This window comes from Cotesia glomerata, linkage group LG4 (genome assembly GCF_020080835.1).
Source record: "Cotesia glomerata isolate CgM1 linkage group LG4, MPM_Cglom_v2.3, whole genome shotgun sequence".
Taxonomy (NCBI): Eukaryota; Metazoa; Arthropoda; class Insecta; order Hymenoptera; family Braconidae; genus Cotesia; species Cotesia glomerata.
Genome location: NC_058161.1, coordinates 14,161,807 through 14,180,983, shown reverse-complemented (window position 1 = coordinate 14,180,983; position 19,177 = coordinate 14,161,807). Strand labels below are relative to the sequence as shown.

The window sequence follows — 19,177 nt, the reverse complement described above, 5'->3', positions numbered from 1 at the left end:
ATGAAAATATTTCCTCGATTTTAGACGAATAATATTTCTCCTTTTTAAATAGTTGTTTTTGGTTCTTTTGGTTATTAATAAAACGTTTGAATCCGCTTTTGTGGGGTAAGGGGGGTGGGTAACTGGTGTGTTGGCTGTATACTCTGCCGACAACGGGCCGCGTTGGTGTAGAGAGAGTGTGCGGTTGTGCTTTTACCGAAACCCACGCCTAATTTCGAAATTGCAAAACATTTTCACACTCTCGTGAATACGTACTGGTTAAAGCTTGTTATACAGAAGCCGTGATATGTGTCCGAGAGGATACTCCTCTGTGCTGTATGGTATCATATCCTCTATCTGGATGCGGACGCGGATTAAACCTGTACCAGAGGTTTCATATGCTCAAACGCCGGCAACTAAATTGCGGTGCCAAAAGCATCATTTTAAGCATTCGACTGAAAAAAAATGCAAACCACCTTTTTCTGTTGGATATGTTATTAAATTGATGACGGGAGCTGGAGCTGAAGGTCCTTTGTGCGAATTTTTAATAGAGATTCATTTATCTCTTTTTGTGTTAGGATTTAGAATAGAAGGATTTTTTTGAAAACTCTTCATTCGATCGGTTTGCAATTTCTCACGTGGATTTCTTTAGTGGCACTTGTTTAAAAAAATTTTAGTTCATTCAAATCTGACAATTAGTTCCTTAGAAAACTGCAAAAAATGAAATTTTTGAAGATATCCTTCATTTCGTCCAAAAACCCAAACTTAATTTTCTCAAAAATTATTAGCTCGATTGTTTGCCAAATTTATATTGTAATTTATTACATAAACCCGTTTCAAAAAAACTTTAGTTCATTAAAATCTGACCATTAGTTCCTCAAAAAATTGCAAAAAATGAAATTTTTGAAGATATCCTTCATTTCGTCGAAAAACCCAAACTTAATTTTCTCAAAAAATATTAACTCGATTAATTGCTAAATTTATATCGTAATTTCTTGCATAAAACTCTATTAAAAAAACTTTAGTTTATCCAAATCTGACCATTAGTTCCTTAAAAAATTGCAAAAAACGAAATTTTTTCGGATATCCTTCATTTCGTCCAAAAACCCAAACTTAATTTTCTCAAAAACGGCTTGCTTGATTAATTTTCAGCTTAGTATCTCAATTTCTTGCATAAAACTCTTTCAAAAAAACTTTAGTTGATTCAAATCTGACCGTTAGTTTCTTAAAAAACTGCAAAAAATGAAATTTTTTTTGGATATCCTTCATTTCTTCCAAAAACCCAAACTTAATATCCTCAAAAACTATTTTTTTTAATAATTTCAAACTTTGTATCTTAATTTCTTGTATAGAAATTTAAAAAAAAAAACCTCATTTTACAAAACTTCAACAATTGGTTCGCAAAAAAATGCATATTTTTTTATGATTTTTTAGGTATCCAAAATAATTCTAATCACTGGCATAATGACAACACTAAACAAAATAGATTAGCATAGTTTATGGGTTTTAATTGTCGTTAAAAAAGTCGGCTCGTGAGGTAACGGTGGCGGTCATTAAATTATTCCGCGTTATGAGTCCAGTGACGAAATGGTTGGTAGAAAAAAAGCCTCACCAAAGATTCATTTGTACTATTAAGTCATCCATTGGCAGTAGGATAAATAAAACCTCGAAAACATCTGGTTCGATATGTGTGTCGAATAATGGGACAATGGACGGTCCTTGACTCGGAAGATTCGAAAAAGAAATAAAAGAAGAAAGGTGATATCAAAGCTAAGCGCATAAAGCGAATCCCGCCGTCAATAATGTTGATATTCCTCGGTGCATTCGAATGTCAAGTCATCGGGGTGCCTAATATTCTGTTGAAGGAGCCACTAAAGAAAAAGTTTAAGGGGAAGGGGAAGGGAGAAGGGGTGAAAAAAATAAAAACAGAATTAGTTGTCCCGAGGCGTGTCCGGCAGCAACTTTAGCACGAGCTAAAGGATCCTTAACGATTCAGTGAATCCGAAAACGATCCTCAAAAATGTGCGCGAACCCAAACGTGTCGGCAAACAGACCCAGTTGGGTGGATGAATCGTTAAACCACTCGCCTGCTCAATATGTCGGGATAAAATACTTGCTATTTGAATTATTGAATTAAATTCACTCTATAAACCCACAAATCATAATCATAGTTGCTACCTACTAACAGATTGCTTCAAAGCCAACCGCGGATTCGTTTGTGAGGAAGGCCCGCGGGCGAGGTGTCACTCACTTGCAGGTTCCCAACTGTTTTATAAGAGGACTTTGCTCACGGAGGGAGCACGCCAGAAGAGCTATGTTTTAGGAAGAAAATTCGCTTTTCTGTGGATATCTTCGAAATTGCGTTTTTTAAGTTGTTTAAGGAACTAATTGTCAGTTTTAAACGAATCAAAGTTTTTTTAAAAAGGTTTTATGCGAGAAATTGAGATACCGAATTTGGAATCAATCGAAAAAGCCATTTTTAAATAAACTAACTTTGAATTTTTGGACGAAATTTAGGATATCCAAAAAAATGTCGTTTTTTAAGGAACTAATGGTCAGATTTTAATGAAATAAAGTTTTTTCAGAAGAGTTTCATGTAAGAAATTACGATATAAATTTGGCAGTTAATCGAGTTAATATTTTTTGAGAAAATTAAGTTTGGGTTTTTGGACGAAATGAAGGATATCCACAAAAATTCCATTTTTTGCAGTTTTTTAAGGAACTAATGGTCAGATTTGGATGAACTAAAGTTTTTTTAAAAGAATTTTATGCAAGAAATTACGATATAAATTTGGCAATTGATCAAGCTAATATTTTTGGAGAAAATTAAGTTTGGGTTTTTGGACGAAATGAAGGATATCCACAAAAATTCCGTTTTTTGCAGTTTTTTAAGAAACTAATGGTCACTTTTCAATGAACTAAGGTTTTTTTGAAGGGGTTTAATGTAATGAATTACGATATAAAATTTGAAATTAATCGAATTGATGGTTTTTGATAAAATTAAGTTTGGGTATTTGGACGAAATGAAGGATCTTCAAAAATTAGTTTTATTCATCAACTTTACCAAAATATTTATTAAAAAAAGAATAATTACTACTATAAAACAATATTTTGATGAAAAGATGACGATTCGGGATTAATTGAGCCATCTGGGTCTGCAAAGAAAGAGAAAGATAGAAAGACATACATATAGTGAACTGGAAAGACGTCATGGGGCTCGGATAAAATGTGACTAAAATGTGCCTTAATCGCACGCAGTGTTTACACTTGAGATGATGCTTCCCAATGGAATACGCGGCGTTAATTCAAGTTCATATATATAATATAATATATATAAGGCACTGTATTTCTTAATGCTCAATCGGGAATAATCCAATGAATGGCTGCCGATTATTATCGAGTCGAGCGAGTCCCGTGAATGTGTCCGCCGAACCGTCCGCGGTACACCCGCTGGGTTAACCGACGTCCAACTACTAAATCCCCCGTGAAAAAACCCATTTTTATAATACTAGATGTAATATCTATTGTTATTATTTCATCATTGCTTCCACCGGTGACAATATTTAGAATTCACCATCAGATAATCGCTTTTTTATTGACCTAAAATATTTTATTGTGACCCATCTTGCCTCCAAGATCATAGACTAAAAGGTTCATGGGTTAATTTTCTTTAAAAAAATTTCCTTTACCAAAAAAAACCCATTTAAACCCAAAAAATTCCAAAAAACACCTTCAAACATTTTCTATAACCCATAACTTTTTTTCTAACCCCAAAAAAAATATTTTCTAACCATTATTCGTTAGGAAATTTTCCTTCCTACAATTTCCTGCCCTTATTTTTCTTAAAAAAAATTTCCTTCCCTAAAAAAATTCCATTTAAATCTCAAAAACCCAAAAAAACTCCGAAAAACACCTTCAAACATTTTCTAAAAGCCATAACTTTTTTTCTAACCCCAAAAAAAATATTTTCTAACCATCATTCGATAGGAAATTTTCCTCTCTACAATTTTCCGCCTTAATTTTTCCTCAAAAAAATTTTCTTGCCCAAAAAAATCCCATTTAAATCCAAAAACTCAAAAAACACCTTAAAAAATTTTCTAAACCCCATAACTTTTCTTCTAATCCTAAAAAAAATATTTTCTGATTACCAATCGCTAGAAAATTTCCCGCTCTACAATTTCCTGCCCTTATTTTTCTTCAAACAAATTTCCTTCCCCAAAAAAATCCCATTTAAACCCAAAAACTCCCTAAAAACTCAAAAAAACACCTTAAAATTTCCTTTAAATCTCCATAAATTTTCTTCTAACCCTAAAAAAAATATTTTCTGACTACAATCCGATAGTAAATTTCCCGCCCTTAATTTTCCTCCAAAAATTTTCCTTCCCCGAAAAAATACCATTTAAACCTCAAAAACACCTTCTAATAATAAAAAAATATTTTCTAACCTTTAATTAATAGGAAATTTTCCGCCCTGCAACCTCCTACCTTCAATTTCTCTCTAAAAAATTTCCTTCCCCAAAAAAATTCCATTTAAACCCTCAACACTCCTTTTTTCCAAGATTTCTTCAAATCAAACACACCCTCTCGATCCCTTAGGATATAAATACGTCCCTCGGGATAAATCGGCTCCCTTAGTCCATAACTCGGTCAGTAAGTCCTTTCTTAACCATCTTCAGTTATCCGTAAAGGGGTAAATTTTCTCCTTTTTTCCTTTTGTCACCCATCGTAAGGGTCGGGACGAATTAACGCATCCTTAATCACCTAATAAGATAATTTATCCCAGGTATAATTTTTATAAAAATAAATAAGGTTAGAGTCACTCAAGCCTTTGTTTATTTCTTTATTATAATTTTTTTTTTTTTTTAAATATTTAATCAACTAAACTGAAGTTAATCGCTAATTACCAATTACTTGTAAGTGACTTCAGTTTATATTAATAAAAAATGACCGAGGTTGAGCGTGCCAATGGCGAAGAGCCCTTCGATCCTTACCGCAGGGACGCGAATAAAAAGTACCTCTCGTAAGTACCCGCCATTTTTTTTCCTAAATCACTTTTTTAAAAAAGTAATTATATTTTTGTGTTCCTTGAGTCATTCCGCGTTGATTGAATACCCACATGGCCTACAAGCTGTCATTTTTGTGTGTGTGTCACACACGACGCACATGTGTTACAACAACGGCAACCTAGGCTTGTGAGTATTCAAATTACCGGAAATTTCCCGGAGAGCACAAAAATGTTACTGGTTAGTTGATTAGAATTAAGGGGAAGGAAATAATCGAGCTTTTTTCCTCCAGGGACTTTGGCTCGTTCATGAATTTAGTGAAAAGCGCAGCCGGGGCCGGGTTGTTTGCGATGCCATATGCTTTTGCGAGTGTCGGGATGATCTTAGGGGTCGTCGGGACTCTCCTGATGGGTGTGTTGATAACCGTAGCTCTGCATTTGTTGGTGATAACACACAGCCGATTGTGTACTGAGCAGCGGCGGCGGGCCATTCCGTATGACCAAATCGTCGCTGCGACAGTGGCCAGGGGAAGACTTTCTACTAACACTGCTAGGTTGGTCATCGACATCATCATGCTGATCTGCTACATCGGAATTGGCGCGGTCTACATCATCTTCGTCAGTGGAATCATCCAGGATCTTGTGGATCAAGGAAAGACTGTCGGACTTGCGTATTATTCGTTGATTTTGTTTCCCCTGTTTTTGCTGCTTAATATGATCAGAGGATTGAACGCCATTGCTCCGGTTGCTATCATTGGAAATGTCCTGATTGTTGTTGCTGCTTTTATTGGAGTTGCTTATGCCGTTGTCAAGGCTGAAAGTGACTGGGTTTTTTTTCAGAAGGACTATCGGAAGTATCCTAAGTTTCTAGGGACTGTTTTTTTTGCACTTTCGTCGCCGGCTTTGGTAAGTTTTTAATTTAAAATGGGATTTTTTGGGGGAAATTGGGGATTTTTCTTTAAAATTTTTTGAAAATATTCTATAGAATTTATTTCTACGTAAAATGAGGTATAATAATGTTAAATTTAATCAAAATTAAGGGGTAAAATGGGTTAGTGAAAACAAAAAATAGGTTATTTATTAATATTTTGGAGTTTTGGGGTTTAAATCGTGATCTATTTAGGGTAAATAATTTTTTTGTTTTTTTAATTTTTTAGGAGTCTTCTAGAGGATTTAATTCTGCGTAAAATGAGGTATAATATAGTAAAATTTCATCAAAATTAGGGGTAAAATGGGTTAGTGACTATAAAAAGTAGGTTATTTACCAATATTTTGGAGTTTTGGGGTTTGAATCGTGATCTATTTGGGGTAAATAAAATATTTTTTGAAAAATTTTTTATGAGCCTTCTAGAAGATTTAATTATGCGTAAAATGAGGTATAATAAAGTTAAATTTTATCAATATTTAGGGGTAAAATGGGTCATTAAAGTTAAAAAGTATCTTTATTTTGTAAAAATTGACTCTTTTGGGTTTCAATCGTGATCTATTTGGGGTATATGAAACTTTTTTCGAAATTTTTTTTCTTAATCTTCTAGAGGACTAAATTCTGTGTAGAATGAGCTATAATTAAGTGAAATTTAATTATAATTAAGGGGTAAAATGGGTAAGTAAAGCTCAAAAGTACCTTTTTTTCCTTAAATTTTACGTTTTTGGGGCTTAAATCGTGATCTATTCACCTTAAATAAATTTTTTTGGAAAAATTTTCATTTAAACTTTTTAAAGGACTAAATTTCGCGTGAAATGAGCTATAGAAACTTTAAAATAACTGAAAATAAAGGGTCAAGCCAGGTCAGTAAACCTAAAAAATCTCCAAATTTCCCAATTTTTCCCATTAAAATCACAATTTAATCCTCTCAAACTTCTTCTAACCCCTTCTTTCTTCCCTTCTGTTTCTCTTTATCCTCCTATAGGTTCTGGCAATCCAACAAGACATGCAAAGGCCAAGACACTTCACCCGCATGTGTGGAGTCCTGAACTGGGGTATGGGATTCCTGATCCTGCTGCATTTGTCGGTCGGAATAGTCGGCTACGCAAAATACGGAAGCTCAGTAACCGGAAACTTCGTCCAGAATCACCCGATACTAGACACGGTGACAGGAATTGCTTTGGGGGTCCAAGCTTTGGCGATATTTTTCAGCTACGGACTGCAATGCTACCTTCCAATTTCCATTCTTTACAAGGACTATGCGGTTCGCTCGATTCAAGACGGATTTTTGAGAGGCACACCTTTTCTATGGAGCATCTTGATTAGGGTCTCAGTTACGCTACTTACTTGTAAGTCTATTTTTACACAGGAAAAATTAATTTAGAAGTTTTTATTTTTTTTTATGTAAATTTAACAATTTTTCCATGCATTAAATTTAAATTTTTTAAATGTAAATTTTAGAAAATTTTCATGCGATAAGTTACATTTTTTCCATGGACTAAACTTACATTTTTTTATGTAAATTCAACAATTTTTACTACTTTCTCAATTTACATTTTAATTTTGTAAATTTAACAATTTTTCTATGCACTAAATTTACATTTTTTATGTAAATTTAAGTGTTTTTTTAAAAAGTAAGTTTACACTTTTTCCACGAAGTAAGTTTACATTTTTTCCGTGTAAATATGAACGTTTTATTAAAGTGTTAAATTTACATTTTTTTAATGTAAATTTTACAAAATTGTTATGCTTCAAGTTTACCTTTTCTCTATGCAATAAATTTACATTTTAATTATGTAAATTTAACAATTTTTCCATGCACTAAATTTAGATTTTTAATTAAAATTTAATAGTTTTTGTATTTTCTGAATTTACATTTTTTCCATGCATTAAATTTACATTTTTATCTATGTAAATTAAAAAATTAATTTTACATTCTAAATTTACACTTTTAATGTAAATTCAACCATTTTTTCCATGCATTAAGTTTACATTTTTTCCGTGTAAATTAAAAAATTAACTCTACATTTGAAAATTATATTTTAAATGTAAATTTAGCAATTTTTTTCATGCAGTAAGTTTACATTTTTTACATCTAAATTCAAAAATTAATTTTGCATTATAAATTTACATTTTTTTTTATGTAAATTCAAAGATTTATTTTACATTCAAAATTGACATTTTAACGTAAATTCAACCATTTTTTCCATGCATGAAAATTTACATTTTTTCCATACACTAAATTTACATTTTTTCCATGTAAATTCAAAAATTAATTTCATTTTCCAAATTTAAATTTTTAATGTAAATTCCCCAAATTTTTCCATGTACAGAATTAAAATTTTTTCCAGACACTAAATTTACATTTTTTTTTTTAATTAAAAAATAAAAAAAAAATTTTTTTTTTAAATGTAAATTAGATAATTTTGATATTAAATTTTATTTTCCTGCACCTAAAAAAAATCTATAAGATATCTTTATAGTGCAGAGCATAAGTGATAAAAATAAAATCCTTTTAGGTATCCTTGCGGCGTCAATTCCTCAACTGCACGTCTTTGCCAGCTTCGTGGGTGCGCTGTGCGTCGCCACCTTGGGTTTCATCATCCCGGTGATGGTCTACATGATCAGCCACTACGGAGAATTCGGCCGTTTTAAGTGGAAATTGGTGCTGAGCATAGTTTTCTTAATCCTCGGAACTCTTGCGATGATCCTCGGAATGATATCCAGCGTTAAATCTATGATTGATTACCTAAAGGAATAGTTACAATTCCGTTCTTTTGATTTTTAGAGCGAGCGTGCACGTGCGGCTTTAAGATACCGAGTAATTACGCGTGAGGCACGTGCGGCTAAACGCTCGCTAATTGCTACTTCATGGACCAGTTGCTTTTTTTTTGTAACGCTTTGTGTAATACTTTTGTAATAAAAGAATAAAAAGTAAAAAAAAGAAAAAAAAATTACTAACTTCACATATATATAGACCGTGAAAATAAGGAAAATATTTTCCGGAAAATTTTAAAAAGTTTGTCCGAGGTTAAAATTACCGGAAAATTAAAACTTTTCTTTCAGCGCCTCGGCAGTACTTTTTCACGCCGTAGTTTTGCACCAGCAAGCGCTAAAAATACGATCGAAGACTCTACGTGCGCCCTATTGAACCCTCTACACGGAAAAGTTTTCCTTTCGCCGAAAAAAAAATTTCCTACCCGGAAAAATCGCAGTCAAAATTGACAACTCCGGAAAATAAAAAATTTTCATAAAACTTTTTTTTCAAAACCCTATAACTTTTTTTCTATCAACCCTAAAAATACCAACCAAAGAGGAAAATGATCCTCAGAGTATCCTCTTTGACCGTCCGTTAGCCACTTGGCTCTAAAAAATTTTCCTCTTGCTCTTTTCAGCGCCCCCATTTTCAACCCTCCCAAATTCGACCTTGGAAAATCTTTTTCCCTCTGTAGTTTTCCAACCGCTTGCTCTCAAAATTCGACCAACCACTCTTCTTCCTCCTCTTTAAACCGTCTAGAGCCTCTTGCCCTCATTTTTTCCCTAAAAAATTTTCCGACCCCTTAAATCACCCTAAAAGCCAAAAAATCCTTGAAATCCTTGAAAATTATCACTTTTTCCGGGAAAAAGGGATTTTCTCATAAAAATTTTCATGCGCGAGGAAGATTAGCCAGGGGTCTTAAACCAGGGTTGTATATAGCCAGATTTAGTAGGTTGTCATCGCCACGCGGAGTCTCCTCAGCCATTTCTTAGAGTGTCTGCCGGCGGGTCTTATCTCGAGTCTGCAAGACTGGCTTCGTAATACTCTACCGTGAAGATCTGAGGGTGGTTCCACCTCTCTCAGCCCTCAGTTAGCTGTCCTCAACACAGCGAAGAGGGCCGGGTGTGTTAGAAGAGAAAAATAGCCTTTCAATAAAGGATTAACGCGCGAAAAGATTAATCTCACAATATTTTATCGGTTTATTGTTCAAAAAAAAAAAAATTATTATCACCCTCGTAAAAAAATATAAACGACCTTAAAGACATGGGGTGACTATACGACTGGGTATATATACATGTTGAGACCGTGGAGTGAGCACACGCATAAAGAGAAGGGGGAAATATACCCAGAGAGAAGCATCCCCGGAATTATGTCGCGTTTAAATTTACGGAGGCTTCATTATACGCGACACTTTACACGCTTCGTTTGTTCTTATTCGCTACGTTACGTGTCACTAAATTATTGAGAATAACTATCTTTTTTTATTATTATAAATTTTTTAGAAAAAATCCCGTTTTTTCCCGAAAAAAGTGATAATTTTCAAGGATTTCAAGGATTTTTTGGATGTAAGGGTGATTTTAGGGGTCCGAAAATTTTTTAGGGGAAAAATGAGGGCAAGAAGCTCTAGAAGGTTCAAAGAGGAGAAAGTAGAGTGGTCGGTCGAATTTTTAGAGCAAGCGGTTGGAAAACTACAGAGGGAAAAAGATTTTTCAAGGTCGAATTTGGGAGGGTTGAAAATGGGGGCGCTGAAAAGAGCAAGAGGAAAATTTTTTAGAGCCAAGTGGCTAACGGATGGTCAAAGAGGATACTCTGAGGATCATTTTCCTCTTTGGTTGGTATTTTTAGGGCTGATAGAAAAAAAGTTATAGGGTTTTGAAAAAAAAGTTTTATGAAAATTTTTTATTTTCCGGAGTTGTCAATTTTGACTGCGATTTTTCCGGGTAGGAAATTTTTTTTTCGGCGAAAGGAAAACTTTTCCGTGTAAAGGGTTCAATAGGGCGCACGTAGAGTCTTCGATTGTATTTTTAGCGCTAGCCGGTGCAAAACTACGGCGTGAAAAAGAAGGACTGCCGAGGCGCTGAAAGAAAAGTTATAATTTTCCGGTAATACTAACCCCGGACTTAAACTTTTAAAAATTTTCCGGAAAATAGTTTCCTCATTTTCACGGTCTAATCTTATTATTATTAGTCTATAAAAAATAATATTCTGTGAAAAACTAATTAAATCTAATCTAAAAATAAAAACAAGTCTAGTTATTCGCACCCTATATTTTTCAGAAGCAGCTTCCTAGAGCTGATTGGATGTAGAGTTATCTCGCGTAACGTTACTTCCGGTTGATTGGTCGCTGCGGTCGTCATGACTACCCACCACCCACAAGTTAGTGGCATTCCCACCCCCTACATATGAATTCCCGCCGTACATTTTGCACACATTGATGCCCGCCTGCGAGCTTCGATAACACGCGTCAACATCTGTACTTTCATACCACCCACATATTTATAATTTAATTTTTTTCCTTCATAATTAAACATCCAAACTTCTCTAGCTTTAGATTTTTCCATTTATCACACCGATTTGTTGTATAAATTCAATGCCGATTCATCATAACTCATAACAATTTTCGATAATGCATTTTTACATCATTATCCTACAAAATCGGTTGTAACTACGAATCTGATATAGAAATCGGCACTTTTTTCTCGATAAATCGGTTCTATTAACCACTCTGGACCCTAATGTACCAAAAGATCGGCAGGTTTCAAAAATATCGGTATAAGACTTGTAAATTCTGGATCATTTTAAAAACTTCAAACGCCGATAAGTTATAAACTATTGAAAATACAAAAAAAAGTTTCGAACAAAAGTTGTAGGAAATTTCCTTTTCAACAAAAAAGGTCTCTTACAATTTTCCCGTAACTAACCATTGCCCCAGAATCCGCCTCCAAAACCCTGAAAGTGCTACTGATCCAAAAAAACCGGTTAGTTACCGATCTGATATAGAAATCGGCGCTTTTTTTTCGCTAGATCGTTTACAGTGACCCCTCCGGCCTTAAATCTCCCAAAAGATCGGCACTTTTCAAAAATATCGGTAAGCGACTTGCAGTCTTCACACCCCCCACTCCAAAGCTTTAAAACCTCAAAAATCGTTCTTTTTTCTCCGAAAAAAATCCTCCTACCTCAAAATATTTTCTAAAATCCCCTTATAAACTTTCAAGTGACACTACACTGTTTATTAAAATGTAAATAAATGACTCACAGTTGATCAGACACGTGAAATAGACACACGCTTACATTAGGCGCCGAATTAATCGCCCGTCAACGTTGTATAATCCTATTATATATGACACTTGATGTTTTATGCTAATAATAAACACTTTCCCCCTCTCTAGCCCTTTTTTTTATTTAAACAGGGATCTCTCCTGCCTACCGTGGAAAATCCTTCACTCTTTTATGACGAATATTAACAATTATTATCATTATAACGACAAAATGGTAAAGTAGGCGTGACCATTTATATATGTATAACAATAGTCCAGTTGAGATGTCACTTTTGTTGGGAATTCGTCAGGGACATCTGAACCAAATTCGTCTCGAGTACCGTGGATCATTTAATTTATATAGATTTAGATATATATATATTACGATTGGGAATATCAATCATTATTTTTTGGAGCAGATCCTGATTTTCGGGAGAATCTTGGAGATTGGTAAGATTGATGGCTCTAATTGGAAGTTGGGGTAATTGATAGAAAAATATTGATTTAGAAAGGGTTAGGATTAGATTTAGGGAATTAATTTCCTGCTCTTGGATAATAAAGAAAAATTTGGAATTAATATTTTTAGTAGTTCCCGAGAAAATCACAAGTTTGAAAATCCGAAAGCATTCTAGAATTGGAATTTTTGGAGGTTTTTAAGGCACTACTCAGCAGATTGGCTTCAAATTTGGAAGATACTATCTGTTGGACTCAAGAAAGGAAGTTCCGAAGTTTGGAATTAATTCGTCCAGTGGTTTCCAAGAAAATCGGTGGTCAAAAATGACAGTTTTGAAGGATAGCTTTCTAGAATTGGAATTTTTGAAGGTTTTTAAGGAACTAAGCTAATGATTAGGTTCTAAATTGACCTGGATCTTCTGATACACATAAGAAAGAGAGTTCCAAAGTTTGGAACTGATCCTTCGAGTAGTTTGCTAGAAAATTGCTGTTGAAAAATCGCTATTTTGATGGGAATCATTCTAGAACTTCAATTTTTGCATTTTTTGGGGATCTAATCATCAGATTGACTTCAAATTCAATACATACCTTCTGTTTCACGTAAGAACCAAAGTTCCAAACTTTGAAATTAATCTATAAAGTAGTTTTCGAAGAAGGAAACCATTAAAAATTCACAATTTTCATGAGAATCATTCTAGAAATTCAATTTTTGCATTTTCTAGGGATCTAATTATTAGATTTACTTCAAATTTAGTACATACCTTCTGTTCCACTTAAGACCCAGAATCCCAAACTTAGAAACCAATCTATAAAGTAGTTTTCTAGAAAACTACCATTAAAAAATCGCAATAATCATGAGAATCATTCTAGAACTTAAATTTTTGCATTTTATAGGGATCTAATTATCAGATTGACTTCAGATTCAGTACAAACTTTCTGTTCCACCTAAGAAACAAAGTTCTAGACTTTGGAACTGATCTATAAAGTAATTTCCTAGAAAACTACCATTAAAAATTCACAATTTTCATGGGAATTATTCTAGAACTTCAATTTTTGCATTTTTTAAGGATCTAATCATCAGATTGACTTCAAATTCAGTACATACTTTCTGTTTCACATAAGAAACAAAGTTCTAGACTTTAGAACCGAGCTATAAAGTAGTTTTCTAGAAAACTACCATTAAAAAATGGCATTTTTAAGGCAATCATTCTAGAGCTTCAATTTTTGAAGTTTCTGAGGATCTAATCATCAGATTTTCAAATTCAGTACATACCTTCTGTTCCACCTAAGAAACAAAGTTCCAAACTTTGAAACTGATCTATAAAGTAGTTTCCTAGAAAACTACAATTAAAAATTAACAATTTTCATAGGAATCATTCTAGAACTTCAATTTTTGCATTTTCTTGGGATCTAATCATCAGATTGACTTTAAATTCAGTATATACTTTCTGTTCCACCTAAGAAACAAAGTTCTAGACTTTGAAACTGATCTATAAAGTAGTTTTTTAGAAAATCTAGGTCCAAATCTACATTTTCCTAAATACTATTTTAGTTCTTAAAATTATTCATTTTAAAAACGGAACTTATCATAAAATAGCTTTAAGACTCAAAAATCAGTCTTGTAACCTCCAGGTAACATACCAAACCCTTCGAGGAAAGCACCTGTCACCAGAAAACAGCTTGAAGAGCTAATAATATCAGAATATATCTTCGCACGGCGACATTTGATGCGATACTGTTATTGCGGTAACATTAGACGCCCGGTCGGGTCCTATAGGATGACCCGAGTCATTTTATACCTCTGCGACAGATGACAGACGTCCTGGACCACCTCGGAGACCTCGATCTTCTTTATCTCGCTCTCAATCTCGATCAACCGCCAATAAAACTAACACATAATTATTCCGTAGCGAAACAAATTGTCACTTTTCGTCCAAATCTCAATTCTAAATCTTGCCTAGTTATATTTAAAATATTTCTCACGTCATTATTGAGCAACTTTTCGACGCTTCAATTGTTAAAGTCAACAACGGAGAAGTTAAAGTCTTCTGGCTTCTAGTCTATTCTCAAAAGCAGCCATTGAATTATTTTTATTGAAATTGTAAAGACTTTTTTTTTTTTTTTTTTTTGTAAAGGGATTATGAATATGGACTGTAGACGATAGACACACAATGAAAAACTCTAGCTGCAGTTGTGAGTATCTTATTTTTATTTATGGTCTATATAAAAGTGTATAGACACCGGACAAGAAAATATTTTATTCACTCTATTATAATCATCAACATTTTTATTTACCTAATTTTTCTTACTGCTTCAGTGAGATTTATTGTCCTTTAATATAAGTCGTGTCAAAATTTTTTTTTTTCGTGCTTCGATTTAAAATTCGAATCATTTATGATGTATCCTTATTAAAAAGAGTATTTTTTAGTGTTGGAAAATGGATTTAAGTGAAAAAGTAGAGAATTTTAGTAAAACAAGGTATGTATTGAATTTGAAATCAATCCGATAATTACATCCCTAGAAAATGCAAAAATTGAAGTTCTAGAATAATTCTCATGAAAATTGCGATTTTTTAATGGTAGTTTTCTAGAAAACTACTTTATAGATTGGTTTCTAAGTTTGGAATTTTGGTTCTTAGGTGGAACAGAAGGTATATACTGAATTTGAAGTCAATATAATGATTAGATCCCCAAAAAATGCAAAAATTGAAGTTCTAGAATGATTCCCATCAAAATAGCGATTTTTCAACAGCAATTTTCTAGCAAACTACTCGAAGGATCAGTTCCAAACTTTGGAACTCTCTTTCTTATGTGTATCAGAAGATCCAGATCAATTTAGAACCTAATCATTAGCTTAGTTCCTTAAAAACCTTCAAAAATTCCAATTCTAGAAAGCTATCCTTCAAAACTGTCATTTTTGACCACCGATTTTCTCGGAAACCACTGGACGGATTACTTCCAAATTTCGGAACTTCCTTTCTTGAGTTCAACAGATAGTATCTTCCCAATTTGAAGCCAATCTGCTTAGTAGTTTCTTAAAAACCTCCAAAAATTCCAATTCTAGAATACCTTCGGATTTTCAAACTTGCGATTTTCTCGGGAACTACTAAAAATATTAATTCCAAATTTTGGAACTATATTATGTATATTAAATATAAACTATATACCGAATTTAAAGTCTAGATGCTTAAATCTACTCGAAAAGGTAAAATTCATTTTCGTCATAAATTTATTTTCTTAAAGCGTTCTAAAATTAATATACTTCTCTTTTAGTTCCTCAAAATATACAAAAAAATTTGTAAACGTTTCGATAAAAGTGAACTAAAACGTAAACATCTGTCGAGCATTATTGTCCATTATAATATTAAACATTGACACTTATATTCTGACCAGGAAACATGATTAGTGTCTGCACACTTGACCTGACTGAGACCCTCCGTCCCTTTTCCCTCCTTTCTTCTTCTCTGGCATTATATCGATACCAATATACAAGGGCCAGGGGACACCAGCTTCGCTCTTATATATATATATATATATATATATATATATATATATATATATATATATATATATATATATATATTCCCATTCACAATAATAACAATACTACCTCGTACAACCGTTGGATTTTTGGAATAGAACCGTAACAATTTATTAATATTCCCTCTAACTTCAGATTTTTCCATTTATCACACCGATTTGTCATATAAATTCAATGCCGATTCATCATAACTCATAAAAATTTTCGATAATGCATTTTTACATCATTATTCTACAAAATCGGTTGTAACTATCGATCTGATATAGAAATCGGCACTTTTTTCTCGATAAATCAGTTCTATTAACCACTCTGGACCTTAATGTACCAAAAGATCGGCAGTTTTAAAAAATATCGGTATAAGACTTGTAAATTCTGGATCATTTTAAAAACTTCAAACGCCGATAAGTTATAAATCATTGAAAATACAAAAATAAGTTTTGAACAAAAGTTGTAGGAAATTTCCTTTTCAACAAAAAAGGTCTCTTACAATTTTCCCGTAACTAACCATTGCCCCAGAATCCCCCTCCAAAACCCTAAAAGTACTACTGATCCAAAAAAACTGGTTAGTTACCGATCTGATATAGAAATCGGCGCTTTTTTTTCGCTAGATCGTTTACAGTGACCCCTCTGGCCTTGAATCTCCTAAAAGATCGGCACTTTTCAAAAATATCGGTAAGTGAATTGCAGTCTTCACACCCCCAAAGCTTTAAAACCTCAAAAATCGTTCTTTTTTCTCCGAAAAAAATCCTGCTACCTCAGAATTCTCTCCGGAATCTCCCTCTGTAAAAAGAAAGCTAAACAAATCACCCCTAATCCAGCAGTTAACCTCCAAATTTATCGGCTTTAGTCAGCAGCGCTACCTATCACCTCTTAACGCGCCATTACTGTTACACCTTGACAATCGCTGCGTCATCAGGTTATCAATTAGTCCTCATCACCCCCACAAATTTATCTCAAACACATACATGAGATATATACAAAATACTTTTGATGTTTGGCCGCCTGTTGCACGAGTGACGTCACAGCCCCCCACCGCTCCCTCCAAGCGGGGGGAAGCGCCAATGAGAATGCAGAGGCGGGGCTTAGCGCCCGCCCACTTTTTACAAGCCACGCCTGCTTATTAATTTTTTAGCTAGTTATCTATGTATTTTTTTAGGTAGTTCTAAATAATTTTAGCGATAAAATAACACGAATTAACCTAAAAAAATAAACAGTTTTTTTTTAGAATAATAAAAATTGAATTATTTATGGTGATTTACACAACTGTGTAAAGTTTGACATAATTTAACATTTACTATTTGCATTACGCAATTGTTTTACATAATAACCAGACTTTGATAATCACTAGTGGCCTAAAAGTTGATAAGATAGTTTTTTTTTTTTTTTTTTTTAGCAAAGCCTATATATACGTAAGGTGACTTGACCTTGGCTGGATTTACGCGTTGGTGAGCTAATGCAAAATCGAAACGCGTTACTTCCACAGCGTGAGTACCCTAAAGCCGAGATAGAGATAGAGACAGATAAAAAGAAAATAAAATAAAGATAAAGGGTGGGGGGGGGAGAGAAAAGCAACTTTACTTTTCGGAAATATGGTTATTATTTTGATATTTTTAAATGGGTGACACTTGGAGGGGGTGAGGGTGACTCAGAAGCACTCTACCGTAGTTCGTCACCCTTAGTGAAGAAACGCGTGACTAGATAGCGCGTAGATGAAAGGAAATAAACGCCAATTATAGGGGCTTACTTTGTTTTTGAAGGTAATGGAAAAGGATTTTTAAGGAACTGCACATTAGGTTTAAAAAATTTAGAATTAATATTTTTAGAAGTTCCCGAGAAAATCACAAGTCTGAAAATCCGAAGGTATTCTAGAATTGGAATTTTTGGAGGTTTTTAAGGTACTACTAAGCAGATTGGCTTCAAATTTGGAAGATACTATCTGTTGGACTCAAGAAAGGAAGTTCCGAAGTTTGGAATTAATCCGTCCAGTGGTTTCCGAGAAAATCGGTGGTCAAAAATGACAGTTTTGAAGGATAGCTTTCTAGAATTGGAATTTTTGAAGGTTTTTAAGGAACTAAGCTAAGGATTAGGTTCTAAATTGACCTGGATCTTCTGATACACATAAGAAAGAGAGTTCCAAAGTTTGGAACTGATCCTTCGAGTAGTTTGCTAGAAAATGGCTGTTGAAAAATCGCTATTTTGATGGGAATCATTCTGGAACTTCAATTTTTGCATTTTTTGGGGATCTAATTATCAGATTGACTTTAAATTCAGTATATACCTTCTGTACCACCTAAGAACCAAAGTTCTAGACTTTGAAATTGATCTATTAAGTAGTTTCCTAGGAAACTACTATTAAAAAATCGCAAATTCATGAGAATCATTCTAGAACTTCAATTTTTGCATTTTCTAAGGATCTAATCATCAGATGGACTTCAAATTCAGGACATACCTTCTGTTCCACCTAAGAACTAAACTTCTAAGCTTTAGAACTGATCTATCAAGTAGTTTCCTAGAAAACTACTTTTAAAAATTCACAATTAATGCGAATCATTCTAGAACTTCAATTTTTGCATTTTCTAAGGATCTAATCATCAGATCAACTTCAAATTCAATACATACCTTCCGTTCCACTTAAGAACCAGAATTACAAACTTAGAAACCAATCTATAGAGTAGTTTTCTAGAAAACTACCATTAAAAATTCCCAATTTACGGGTATCATTGTAGAACTTCAATTTTTGCATTTTCTAAGGATCTAATCATCAGACTGACTTCAAATTAAGTACATACCTTCTGTTCCACCTAAGAACCAAACTTCAGAACTTAGAAGCCAGTCTATAAAGTAGTTTTTTAGCAAACTACCATCAAAAAATCGCAAATTCATGAGAATCATTCTAGAACTTTAATTTTTGCATTTCCTGGGGATCTAATCATCCGATCAACTTCAAATTCAAGACATACCTTCCGTTCCACTTAAGAACCAAAATTACAAACTTTGAAACTGATCTATAAAGTAGTTTCCTAGAAATTTACCATTAAAAATTAACAATTTTCATGAGAATCATTCTAGAACTTCAATTTTTGCATTTTCTAAAGATCTAATCATCAGATTGACTTCAAATTTAGTATATACCTTCTGTTCCATAAGTGAACCAAAATTCTAAACTTATTAACCAATCTATGAAGTAGTTTTCTTGAAAACTACCATCAAAAAATCGCGAATTCATGAGAATCATTCTAGAACTTCAATTTTTGCATTTTCTA

The 19,177-nt window shown here is 33.4% G+C and overlaps 1 protein-coding gene across 1 annotated transcript; it reads left to right on the top strand.

Annotated features, from left to right (window-relative positions):
* The first annotated feature begins 1,380 nt into the window (after positions 1 to 1,380).
* LOC123263270 (proton-coupled amino acid transporter-like protein CG1139) lies at positions 1,381 to 9,871 on the top strand. Its single transcript, XM_044725881.1, has 4 exons — positions 1,381 to 4,999; positions 5,275 to 5,887; positions 6,892 to 7,255; positions 8,426 to 9,871. The coding sequence occupies exons 1-4, from the start codon at positions 4,923 to 4,925 to the stop codon at positions 8,665 to 8,667; spliced, it is 1,296 nt and encodes a 431-aa protein (XP_044581816.1). The 5' UTR covers positions 1,381 to 4,922; the 3' UTR covers positions 8,668 to 9,871.
* The last annotated feature ends 9,306 nt before the right edge of the window (positions 9,872 to 19,177 follow it).